The sequence below is a fragment of the Ascaphus truei genome, chromosome 14 (assembly GCF_040206685.1).
Source record: "Ascaphus truei isolate aAscTru1 chromosome 14, aAscTru1.hap1, whole genome shotgun sequence".
Taxonomy (NCBI): Eukaryota; Metazoa; Chordata; class Amphibia; order Anura; family Ascaphidae; genus Ascaphus; species Ascaphus truei.
The window spans coordinates 33495247-33508450 of record NC_134496.1 but is presented as its reverse complement, the minus strand read 5'-3'; the positions used below and the strand labels follow the sequence as shown (position 1 = coordinate 33508450).

General features: G+C 42.2%; 2 protein-coding genes across 9 annotated transcripts in view; one reads left to right on the top strand and one right to left on the bottom strand.

Annotated features, from left to right (window-relative positions):
* Window positions 1-2701, top strand: part of ANKMY1 (ankyrin repeat and MYND domain containing 1) — a 29418-nt gene extending 26717 nt beyond the window's left edge. For all 8 annotated transcript variants that reach the window (XM_075570379.1, XM_075570384.1, XM_075570377.1 and 5 more), the window contains 4 exons: window positions 1069-1222; window positions 1682-1763; window positions 1856-2001; window positions 2386-2701. In XM_075570379.1, the coding sequence (XP_075426494.1) occupies window positions 1069-1222; window positions 1682-1763; window positions 1856-2001; window positions 2386-2609 (606 nt within the window). In that variant the 3' untranslated portion in view covers window positions 2610-2701. The remainder of the gene's footprint in view (window positions 1-1068; window positions 1223-1681; window positions 1764-1855; window positions 2002-2385) is intronic.
* A 314-nt stretch (window positions 2702-3015) lies between these two features.
* GPC1 (glypican 1) overlaps window positions 3016-13204 on the bottom strand; it is a 62949-nt gene continuing 52760 nt past the window's right edge. The window contains exon 9 of the mRNA XM_075570385.1: window positions 3016-5989. Within this exon, the coding sequence (XP_075426500.1) occupies window positions 5775-5989 (215 nt within the window). The 3' untranslated portion in view covers window positions 3016-5774. The remainder of the gene's footprint in view (window positions 5990-13204) is intronic.

Here is a 13204-nt window from a genome sequence, read left to right as displayed (position 1 = left end):
AATAACTATCACACTGTTTAACCCTTTGTACTGACATTCATTTGATGCAATTAGATCCACCCACCATTTGCATCTTTGTACTTTTTACACTTGCTTAGTTTTGCATATAAGGGAGACATTCTGTCAGTGGTTGTTTTACATTGCCTTGTTTACTGTATTCCTATTTATCTTTTCATATATCCTCAATAGAGAGGGGTAGTATATACAGTACATCATTTCTCAGAGCCCTCTGGGACACAAACAATCTATTGGTATAGTGGTGAATTCCCACTCCGACCTACAACTACACATTTACATACATTCACATATACATAATTACCCATCGGATAGGACATTGTTTTTCCTTTTTGATATACAAGGCTAATGACCAGTACTGTAGAGGGGGGGTGGGGGTCATGGGGGAAGGTTAACCCTTGTATGAACCGCTATGACGTAGTAGTACGGTAGTTAAGGTGTTTGTATTACTACCTTGGCTACTTTAGTAGCTATGAAGGCATGCATGCTTTCTTGGTCACTATGGCTTTAAGGGGTTAATACATCTTTTTTTAAGACCAATGCAATATTTACCTGCCATCTTCATTAGACTATGGCTAACGCAAGCCAGCGGTACTGGCAGCTAGTGCCGGGTGTCTTATCCCAGCATTGGCCATATTCAAATGTGTTGGATTTAAAACATTTGTTTTAACAGGTTTGAAGCAGGCAGTCCTGGGGCCTAAACTGCGTTTATTTGAGCTCTGGGGACCGCTGCTTCTTAAGATACATCCATCTAGAGGGAGTTTCATTAGCAGCACCGGATGGGTTCACAATATTGCAGTTTAAAGGTCCGGCATCCCAATAGGAAGCCGTGACGACATCCCTTGCAGCTTCCTTTTGACCAACGGGATCTTTAAACTGAAGAGATACTGGCAGCACCTACTCCAGTAAGTATCTTGGGAAGCAGCCCAGAGCCCTAACTTAATGGAGTTCAGTTGATCTGGTCCTAGGAGGGGTATTTTATTAGTAATGTGGGTAACTGAGCTAGCAGCAGCACACCTGTGACTTGTACAGCTATCCCTTTGTATATTGCAGGATAAAAGGATAGCACACACTCCCTATCATGCTCTGTTACTGGGGGAGCGAGAGATTTATAATGTCCGGAAACAGCTGTTAGAGCACATGGGAAACCTCACCCGGGAAGCTGTAACACTAAAAGAAAAGGAATGGACAAAGGAAGGCATCATCCGTAAGTACATTGTTGTATTTACATGGGGTATGAGAGAGGAACAGTGAGAAGTTCAAGTATTTATATGAGATCTGTGACACACTATGGATATGTCTACAAAAGGTATGTGGCACACTTCTATATATGTATCTGTGTATAGGAGAGACCTGTAATATGATACAGAGCAGAGCAAGATATGACTGCAATGCACAGCACGTACAGCAGGAAAACTAGAACTTGCATGTCAAATTATTGGCTTTTGACGTGGGAGACCCCAGTGTGGAATCCTGTGGATAGAACTATATGGAAAAGAAGTTATTAATAAGATGAGTTTGAGATTTGCAGACTGTCGGAGCTTTCTGCCAGTCTGGCTGTGTGATTCTCATTTGTGTAACCAACCCTTGACCTTCACTCAGCGAGGACATTCTGTTTTTCTGTGTGTGAGAAGCTGAAGTCAGATCATTACATACATTTGTACAGGTGCCCCTGTGTTACACAGCGATGCAGAGACAAAAGAGAGCCAGAAATCCACCCTTGGTGAAACAGACGAGTCATTACCTCGGTGAGAAACCTTATCATGTTTTCACATTACTTGCTGCTGTTCTACAGATGTTATGGTTATGTTACTAGAACCTCTCTGCAATTTTCCTGAAGTGCCTTCTTCAAGTACTGTTACCAGTGCGGCCGTTCTATCGGTGTGAAGTTGACCCCATGTGCGCGCTGCTACAGTATATACTTTTGTAGCAAACTGTGCAAGAAGAAGTCCTGTCACGATACGGAGGAATGTGTACGACTTACAGGTAAATACCTCCTGTAAACAGATATTACAGCGGTAACATGAACATTGCCTTTCACCGCTCTAGAATTCTGACTGCACTATACAGTCTCTCACTTCTCTACAGTAGGGGTGCACATCTTCAGTCCTCAAGCCCCCCCAACAGGTCAGATTTTAAGGATATCCCAGCTTCAGCACAGGTGGCTCAGTCTAAGACTGAGCCTCTGATTGAGCCATTTGTGCTGATGCAGATACTGATTGAGCCACTTGTGCTGAAGCAGGGATATCCTGAAAACCTGACCTGTTGGGGGTAGCTTGAGGACTGGAGTTGAGCACCCCTGCTCTAATCACTGACCACATTGTACAGTCAGCCATGCTTACTTAGGTTAATTGTTTTCTTTATTTAAAGGGAAGGTGAGCAGTAAAATATCTTTGAGTCAAATAAAAAAGACAAGGGAGAAATCAACTGATGTGGTAAAATGGTCAAAGAACCCACCAAACAAACGGGATCCCTCGGGCAGGGATCCCTCGGGCAGGGATTCCTCGGGCAGACATCCCTCGGGCAGGGATCCCAGGATGCACGCAAACAGGGAAAAGTTCACACTCACCAGCGAGAACTACAGCTTTAATTAATATCAACAGGTTGAGTCAGATTCATCGTATGCAGCAGCACATTGTGTCCTTTTTCCATTTTTGGTGATTTATAATAAAGAATGATGCACTGATTTCTTTGGGCTTGTCATATCTTACGCAACTTATATTGCAATGGTAAACATTGGTCTTATTTCAATAACCCTATGGTCTGTCATATTAATACAATATTTAAGGAAATGCCCTCTTTAATTTCCTGTGCATGTTCTCAATCCTCACACTGTAAAAGTGTCAGCCAGTTTTACTGCTTCTATTATTGGAGGGATTACAGCCACCACAGGAAGGGCCTTCATGTTTACATGAGAACGGGTTAGGCAAATCCAAATTCTAAAACTTGTCTCTGAAATGCTAGACGTTGTCAAGAAAAAAGAAGCACATACTGTATTCGTCATAGATAAATTGGATTCTAATCAAATGGTACACACTGACTGAGAAAACAAAAGACAATTGCATCCAGTGACAGTGTAGGATTAAATTGTTACAAACATACACATAAAGTCCCAATCAGTTCATATATACTGTAAAGACCACTAGGTCCATGATTAAAAGATATGCCCTGAGTAGTATGTCAATTACTAGGTAATTGAGCTATTTGATATGATCTTGGAATACATACAGAATACAAAAAATAGATATAAATCCCTAATAAACATAAGTGAATGTAAGACAAGAGCTTGCATAAAAGCTAAACATATACCTATATAGGCACATCGACTTTTAAGAATTTTTATAGAAATAAAAGTTACCTTTAAGAACTCTTTTGCAATAACAAGTAAAGTCCATACTGCTTAATTTATTCCAGTTATATTCCTCATCAAGTAGACTGACCACACTTCAGATTATTAACTAAATTTATAAAGAAACTATACACGCGTATATACACCTCTGAAACATTAAAATTACATTTCATTTTCAAATCATATCAAGAAGTTTACACTTGGAGGAAATCACAAAATTAAGAGAAGCATTAGGATATGTAAGTAAATACTGTGATGGAAACACATGGAAAATTAGCTTAGAGTGTGTGTGTGTTTATACAAACACATACACGCAAGAAAGCCAGCACTTGCAGAAATTGATTACTGGTTAAATTATTAAACAAAGGACTGATGTTTCGATCACCTAAGGAGACCCTTATCTTGATATCACTTTGCAGACTTCACTTTGCCTTTTGCTCAATATATATATATATATATATATATATATATCTATCTATATATATATAATGGAAATATTACTGTATGCTCATTTGCCATCTTAGACAGGTCTGCAATCCCGTCTTTCACCATTATCACCCAGCACACAGCACTTCCACTGCAGCAAGGGATTCTGGGAAATGACATGCAAATGAGCACACAGTGACATCTTTTGCTTCAAAACCATTAACATGGTTCCCTATAGGCTTAAGCTTGCTGCATGGTCACAGCTTTGAGCACAGCCAGGGTTAAGATGCATAGCCAGTAAACCCACCCACAGAGAGCCGTTTCGACCATAATAGGTCTCGGCAGTGTGGGGTTGGTTATACTGGCTCAAAAATGAAGCAAGGATAGGTTTTACCATACTTAGTTAAGTTATGGTGGGTAAAATGGTGAAAGGCGGGGTTGCAGACATGTTTAAGACATGCAAATGAGCATACAGTAATATTTACATTTGCTATATACTTTGCTGTGGAGGGTTTTTGACACTTTTTTTTACCCACGATAACGTGTGTGTGTTATGGAAGTCTCATGCAAGTGCATAAAATTCCACACATTGCCAGCCTTAATCACATCACCTTGGGAAGAGGAAACGAGAACATTAACATGACATTCTCATAGTTATGCAATTGATAAAATCATGAAGAACCTGATAATAACTTCTCAGTATTTTACAGTATGTCTCACTTTGGAAGATTCAGAATAACATACACACATACAGTATATACATGGGTTTTTTTTGTTTGTTTTTTCAAGCAGAAACATCCTTTGTGTGGGGAGCTGCAGAGCTGGGATGTGTCTGATCATTTCTATGCCCTTATAAACCATTAGCAAAAAAAAACAGGACACAGTGTCCAAGTGCCAGTTTTTGATGCACTTGGGTAGGTAGAGCAAAGTAATTTCTTAAAACTCAACCTTTATTACAATGCATTAAAGAAAAACAGCTATAAAAATAAACCCAATTATCAATGGGTTAATGGGATCAATAAAATGTAATATACAGCTTGGATTGCAAGTAAAAGGAATTTAGTTTGAAGGTGCGGAAAACGTGTATCCATTGAAAATTCAAAAAAGGCTTAGAAGATCGGGTACCATCTGGAAGCATGTGATGCCAATGTAATTACTAGAGCACACTGACAAATGCAAAAGGGGCACTAGTGGTAATGGGAATGCTTTTTATTTGTCAAATGCTATTTAGTAAAGATATTCACCCACTAATTGTGTGCTCTCAGGGCTTTCCCAAATACGATTAGTAGTTGATGCAGAAATATTCTCTTAGTGCAGAACAAAAATAGTTAATGTGCACACTTACAAAAAGATGAAATATGTGGAGATTTACAAAATAACCTATTATGTATTAAACCATTGAACTCAGTCTTCGAAGATTAAGGGATCAGAAAAAAAGGAGTGCAATATACAATAATGCACAAACGTTGTCTGCCTTTCGTCAGACTGAAGAGTAGTTCTGATGACGAGGCTTAAGCCTAGACTCCACATGACTTCCATTTGCGCAGTGTAATTTCACTAAACACAGGGGAAATTGCAGTACAGAAAATAATAGAAGTGTACTTTAGATAGAAACACAAGGAAGAACTATTAGATGTCAAAATTGCCTTTTATCTGCTTCTTTTATATCTTTAGTACTTTGTCTTTGCGTATCTGGAGTGAAAAATATTTATTAGTTCAATCTTAAAAATGACACGTATTGGCGAATCCTACCAACTAAGAACTAAAAACAGCCAGACATCGTTTATCTGTATCGCAAAATAAAGTACACACAATTACAAAAAAGTGGAGGTACAGAGGCAGGCCAAGCCTTGAAAAGATCACAGTGCTATCGTACCGCTGGCACTCACATCCCTTCCTCTTCCATCTACTTCCAAATTATGATGGCCAAGTTCATTTTGGGTAAAGAAAACCGCATTCCCTTTATTATGACTGAGCGCTTCAGTTACCACCTGATGCATTGTGCCACAAGCACAGCCACAAGAAGCAGGAGGAGGCTGCAGGGCTGGGGCATGGTGCCTATTCCTGGCACCTCCTGTCCGGACTGGTTGGGGACTGCGTGAGTTGCTGGATGTACTATGCTGGAGTCCCTGGAAAGCTTTTTACCACAAAATTCCTCACTGCAGGCGTCACCGCTCCCAGAACCGCTGATGTCATCACCTGTGCAGATACAACAATGAATGTTAGTGCAGTGCTGTGTGTTTATGTGTAATATGTCGGGCAGTGTATGTATATAGTCAGCTTGCAACTCTTTTTGGGTGGTAGGCTCTAATCTGCCATCCTTTGTACCCAAGAAGGAATTCGATTGAGCATAAGGCACTGTCCCTTTAATGTTTAGGCAGCAGCTTATAGATAACCACTTCGCTAGCAGAGGGGCTGCCCTATAAGGTAGCGCCAACATTGTTTGGCTGCCTTTATACAAATGAAGCACTGGTATTCCCAGACAGGTTCCAAGCACCATATCCCACATTTGTCAGGCTTAAAGTAGTATCAATGCACAGCATCTGGTCAGCCTGATCGCCACTAGGAGGTGGTGCATCAGAGAGAGGAGAGACAGGCAGTAAGGTGTATTGCAGGCCGCTGATTCCATGTGTAACAGACTCTACGTCCACTTTTTGCAACATCAGAGCCAGCCTCACAAATCTGGCAGTTGAAGTAATTAGTTAAATATATTTTACTGTTTACTAGCGATTCTGAATCTGAACAATTTATAATAAAATGCATTGGGTGTGTGACGTACGGAATAATCCGAGGGAATAATCTTCAGAAACTTGGGGGGCGCAGGTACCAAAAAAAGAAAAAAGGGAGATAAGGAAACACAAGAGTGCAATACTATTTTTTCACAAAGTAGTAGCGTGAGTTATCTGATATAGTCGTGTGTATGTATATATATATACATACTTTGTATCCCCCTGAGGAAGGTCCCATTCTGTAGGACCGAAACGTTGGGTTTCAGGATGTATTTTTGCTTTCACTAATACACTTTGATTTTCAACATTGAGTGCTGTCTCTTGTTTACCAATCCTTGGAACGGTAACGTATAACTATATATATATATATATATATATATATATATATATATATATATATATATATATATATATATATATATATATATATATATATATATATATATATATATATACATATATACAAATGAGAGTGTGACTATATCAGATAACTCACGCTATTACTTTGTGAAAAAATAGTATTGCACTCTCGTGTTTCCTCATCTTTCTTTTTTTGGTACCTGAACTCCCCAAGTTTCTGTAGATTTCTGCTTTTGGAAGAATTTGTGAACAAATTCTGAAAAGAGTTTAAGAGCTGCATTTTATTCAATATTAATCACTTGCGCAATTTAATATTTAATACTTTACTATTTATCACATTCACCTTCAAGGTTATAAATATTAACACTTGTGTTTTCATTACTTGCATGGTTTGACCATTTAGATTCTCATTAATATTGGAAGTGTCACTAATTGTATATTGTATTTCACGATCAGGGGCACTCCTTCACTCTGTTTTTTTTCTGAGGAGGGAATAAGACAAGTTTAATATAATAGACATTTTAGCTTGGATAACCTGACATAGAACTGAGACAGGGAGCTATTTAAAGTGATTGTGAGAGGGAACTATGCCCTGCCCCCACAATCGCAGGCTTTAAGCTTTACCATTGTGCTTCTGGCCTATGGATATGCTGAGGAGAGAATGAGACAAGTCTAATGTGACTAGTGACTTTGACCTGTACAAACGTGCGGGTTAGGGTGCGATTTAAATGAGCAATCCATGAAATATCCTACATGCGTTTTTTTTTTTTTTAAATCAATCAGTTCTGTTTTTTGCTATTCAACTCTCAATGCCATTTTAATTAGTTTGAATATACTGAGCATCCTTTGATTTCTATAACAGGCGTTAGCACACCTCCCCAACCGTGCAAGATCTTTTGCAACACTTTCCTGTTTGTGATAATTTGTTGCCAATATTCCCAGCAGTTTGAGCTGAAAACTGTAACAATAGATAATGTTATCGTAGTAATATAAGAATACATTGTACAAGAGTACATTGCCCTAGGAAGCAAGATTTTTGCTGATGGATTACGGGAGAAAGAAGCGATCGGCAGTTTAGTTAATTAGTTTTCAATAACGTAATCAAAGGCTACATATATTAAATCATTGAAAAAAAATGTTTGTGCCACTTGGACTGCCTCTTTAATAGAGAGCCTAGCAAAGAGTTTTCAACTGACAGAGTGCACAGTAGGTAAGATCAAAAAGGAGCTCTGTAGTTGACAAATAGCCACTTTTAGATCACATTTTATTATCCAGGACATTCCAGTCTAGACTAGCGTTAAACTGTGAACAGGTGGCTGCTGCTTTTGCTGGAAATGAGCGATGATGATCGCAGAACGCATTGCCCCCATATCCATATCCTAGATCCACAAGGTTGTATAAATAATGGTCTAGTTTTTCCCTTCTGTATGGGAAGGAGGAACAGATTATACCTGAATAAACTGAAAGCTAGAACGAGCTCTGGAATAGTCAATTTCTTTGAAAACCATGGGTTGTTAGCTTGGAGAATAACTGCAATGTCACCGCAGGAAACAACTCTGTTTTTGGCGTGGTCTTGTGGAGATATTAGGCCTGTATTACAGTAAGCGCGTGCGCGTCAATGAGAAATACATGTCTCCCTATGACAGTGTATCTACTGCAGACGTACACGGCAGAGAGCGTTGGCGCGGCAGCTGTGTGGAAAGACAAAGAGATTTGTATTTTCGAGCGCCTGCCGTGGCACGTGACACTGTGAGCCAATCACAGTGAGGCAGGGAAAAAAACCTACCCTTGTGACGTCATGGCAACTCCTCCCAGTCACGTGTGTCATCGTTTGGCCTATATATACACAAAACGGTTGTGCCACGTACACGCGCAATGTGATGCGCGCGAGCGCTTACTATAATACAGACCTTAGAAGGGATTCTAGGTTGACGTCTCAGCCTTCTAGAATGTCTTTGTAGAGATGACTAAGCACAAGATGAGTGGTGATAGCGGAAGCTGTAGCTGGAGAAAAATTAGGTGACAGAGCTATCTTCAGTAGAGAGAGAATTTGCTAGAAAACAAGAGACATCCAATGAAGAAAGGCGGCTTTGGATATCCTATATGGATGAAGTGAGGTCAGTGAGGAATTTCTGGATCAGTTCGGGTTCGTTTTAAATGTAATATTGAAACTTGCTGAAAAGGAGTACGCTAGACAAGTAGATGAATGAGCGGGAAATAGCAGGTGAAACAGTTCTGCCTTCTTAGCGGTGGCAGAATGAGGGATACCTCTTTCATTCAACTTTGCGATGAGTTTTGAGATGTTCCGGTTACAAATAGATTGTAAATGATTGTGGGGTGGAGTGACATGCACAGGATAACGTAGGGAAGGACCTTCGTCTAGGTCAGAGGAAGAGCTAGATGTACTGTAGGATCTGCCATGGCACTGATCATGTGCCGTTAAGGAAGAAACTACAGAAAATGGAGGAAGAGTGATGGCTTAGGCCTATAGATCCTGGCAGCTAGGTCGACCGACTGATGACCCTATTGCTGCACCTGTGCACTATGGCCTCAAGAAAAACACAATTTTTGAAATGGGTATTTTCTTTCTTTGTAACTTAGGTTTTTTTTTTTCTAACTAGAAAAATATAAATAAGGTACCAAACAACAATTTAAACAAGACACAACCATAAATATGCCAGAATAAACTACTCGGCTAAACCCCCTAATCAGGGCCGCCAACAGAAATCGTGGGGCCCAGGACAAGCATTTTAAGCAGGGCCTCCCCCTACCCCCTGTCAGCGGTATTGCAAACCGCCCCCCCTCCTCCCCCCATTTCACACTTAACGAGCCCCCTCTCTTCCCATGTATTTCTCTCCCTTCCGTCTAACCCCCTCTCACTCGCATGTATTTCTCTCCCCTGCGTCTCACTATTACTCCCTCTTTTCCTCACTCACCCCCCTCTCTCCTCTCCCTCCGTCAATTACCCCACGCTCACTCATTCCCTCCCCCCTCACACAATTCCCCCCACAAGATATATATCAAAAAACTTCCCACCCCCCAATGCAAAAAAACTTACCACCCCCAAATACATACAAAAAAATCCCACCCCCCAAATATATACAAACTCCCCCACCCCCCCAAATCCATACAAAAAAACCACCTGCCCAATACATATAAAAAAAACAATACATATAACCCCAATACATACATACATACATACATACATACATACATACATACATATACACATATCATATAAAAAACAACCCTCCCCAATACATATCAAAAATATCACCAAGCCCCCCAATACATATAAAAATTCCCCCACGCCCCCCCAAATACATATAAAAAAGACCCCCAACCCCAAATACATATAAAAAGACTCCCACCCCCAATACATATAAAAAAGACCCCCACTCCCCAATACATATTAAAAAGACCCCCACAATACATATAAAAAAAAAGACTTGCCTTGTGGATGATAAGGCCGGGTCCAGTGGATGTGGGGGCCCAGCGGCCGGCACTGGAAGTGGGGCTCGACCTTTGGCCAGACCCAGCTGCTGGTGATCTCGCGGCCGGACCCGACTCTCCCCTCAGCAGCAGCCTGCATGTCTCTATCCCTCTGTCCCAGACGAGCTTCCGTCAGGCCTCCCTCTCAAGCGGTCGCACACCAGAGGCAGAGAGCACTGATGTCATGGCGCTTCTGGCGTGCTGATGCCAAAGAGGCCCGTCGGCGTGGGACAGAGGGAGTCATGCAGGCTGGTGCTAAGGGACAGCTGGGGCCCGGCCGCGAGAGGACCGACAGAAGGGCTTGGCCAGAGATCGGGCCCAACTTGTTGTGCCAGCAGGCCAGGCCCCCACACTCACCGGGCCCGGGGCGCAAACCCCGGCAGACCCACCCTGTTGGCGCCCTGCCCCTAATTCCTAGCTAGGGAAGGGGCAACTGAGGAAACAATGAATGAGAAGACCGTAGGAGAGGAAAAGTGATAGCGTGCCATCTGAACAGAAAAGAAAGGGAGAAGGGACAGCAGTAGTGCTTAAAGGCAGGGGGAAGAGGGGAAGGCTCCCGCAAAGCGAATGGAAGAAAGGAAATCTGGAACATTGAACGTGGGCAGCGGGGAAAAGAGCCTCTGGCAAAGCAGGGAGAGGAAGCTGGAATGGATAAGGGGAAAGGCTAAGCCTGCAGTGAGGCGGGTAACGCTGAAGCCCTGAAGGATGGCCTCTGATGGGACAAGGATGGTTGGAAAAAGGAGACCACTGGTGAGGTGATAACAGAAACACAAGATCTCTGAACGAGGGGCTAAGAGAGGGGAAGAGCATGGTAGCTCGGAGGAAAGAAGTGATCTGTGGGTGAGCTAGAGTAGAGGTGTAGCAGGTAAGTGAACAACAGCAGGCACAGACTAGACGGCACACCAACGATAAAACTGACAATATTGAGACAGGACGCTATTTAAAGTGATTGTGGGAAGGGTCTACGGCTGCCCCTACAATTACAGGCTTAAGTCACTTTTCAAATCAGGTCTTTCCAAATGCCTTTTATTTCAAGTTTTGCTGGTTTTCTTTCAAATTGTGTTTACTATATGTACATTTATTTCACCAATCATGACATATATTTTGATGGTCCATCTTTCAAAGGGGTGGGTTTAATAACAAACTCTCATCACGACAGTATTAATTAGTTTTGTATTGAAACTAAACTGTTATTATTCAAAATCAAGAATTGTGCAGCTAGTAAAAAGCATTTATCAGATAAGTGGTTGTTGATAGACTCATTTCTCAGAAAATTGTGACAGGCTGTAACAATAATATAAACTATGCTCTGTAAAATAATCTACAGCAGCGGTGCGCAAACTGGGGGCACGAGATTCCCTGCGGAGGGCTCTGGGGTTTAAATTAAATCCTGGGGAAGCGGCAAAGGCCCCTGTAACTTCTCCTTATGTTGGTTCAGACGGCTTCTAGTGACGCGTTGCCATGGCAACGTGGCGGCAAATGACGTCACATTGCCATGGCAACATGACACCAGCGCCGGGGGAAGGTTGGGACGGGGGCGTGAGGAGAGGGGGACAGCCAGCAGGGGGTGCAGGGGGAAAAGATGGCGCTCCCCTGATCTACAGAACAAATAGTACACATAAATGCAAGGGGCATATTTACATCGAGATCATATTTTAGTTTTATTTTATACGCCAACATTTAAATGCAGAAAAGTAGTACAAACCTTCAAAAATGCGCACTGTCTATATGAAAGTCGTTATGTGACTTCTTGCGTATGACTCACAGGGGCCAATGCACTAATTGCCGATACAAAAATCGCCATCCTGTTTAAATTGCCATTTTTGACAGCGTTGCTATCACGGTATGCAGAAAGCCCAGAATACCTGTGATAACAACATTTGCAAAACTGGCGAGTAGCCGGCGATGTGCTTATCAGCCCTCTGAAAAGGGATCCCACTGCGATTTATTTCTGCTGCAGAGAGAGCCGCCTCTCCCTGCGCAAATCTCGCCAGAGATCAAACATTTTGAATATAAAATGTAATATTAGTGTACTGTAGTAGGAGGTCTCCGGAGCAGAACCTTGTTGATTTGAGGTCCGGGGACCCCCTGCTTCCCGAGATACAGGTGCCGGTATCTCCTATGCATTTAAAAGTCCAGCGTCACGTAACCGTGGGAATAAAATGTATAGGAGATACCGGCACCCCATAACGGGGCCTGTATCTCGGGAAGCAGGGGGTCCCCGGACCTCAAATCAACACGGTTCTGCTCCGGAGACCCCCTGCTACAATACACTAGTATTAAAACCCAAATAAAAAATGTAACAAATTCGTTACCGTAGAAACTATCCGCTATGGTAATGAAGCTGCTTTAATGTAATTTTTATTAATAGTGTAAGCGGGGGGTCTCCTGAGATGAGCCACATTGATTTTAGCCTTGGGGACCCCCTGCTTCCCGAGTTACAGGCCCAGATATGGGGTGCCAGTATCTCCTCCAGTATTTAAATAACACGGTGACGTGGACGATTTAAAAATGGCGGCATACTCGCAGCCGATGCCCCATACTGGGGCCTGTAACTCGGGAAGCAGGGGGTCCCTGAGGCAGAAACCAAAGCAGTTCAGCTCAGGAGACCCCCTGCTCCCGCACACTATTAATAAAAATTACATTAATGCAGCTTCATTACCTTAGCGGCTAGCCACTAAGGCAATGAAGGGGTTAAGGCACAATAGCAAGTTTATTGAGGACAGAGGGGGTGAGTGAAGCGGGTACTTGGCCCTTCACTCACCCTGTCTGCCCCCCAAAAACATTACAATATGTACTACCCACCAATACACAGCCCACCCACCCCCTGTGC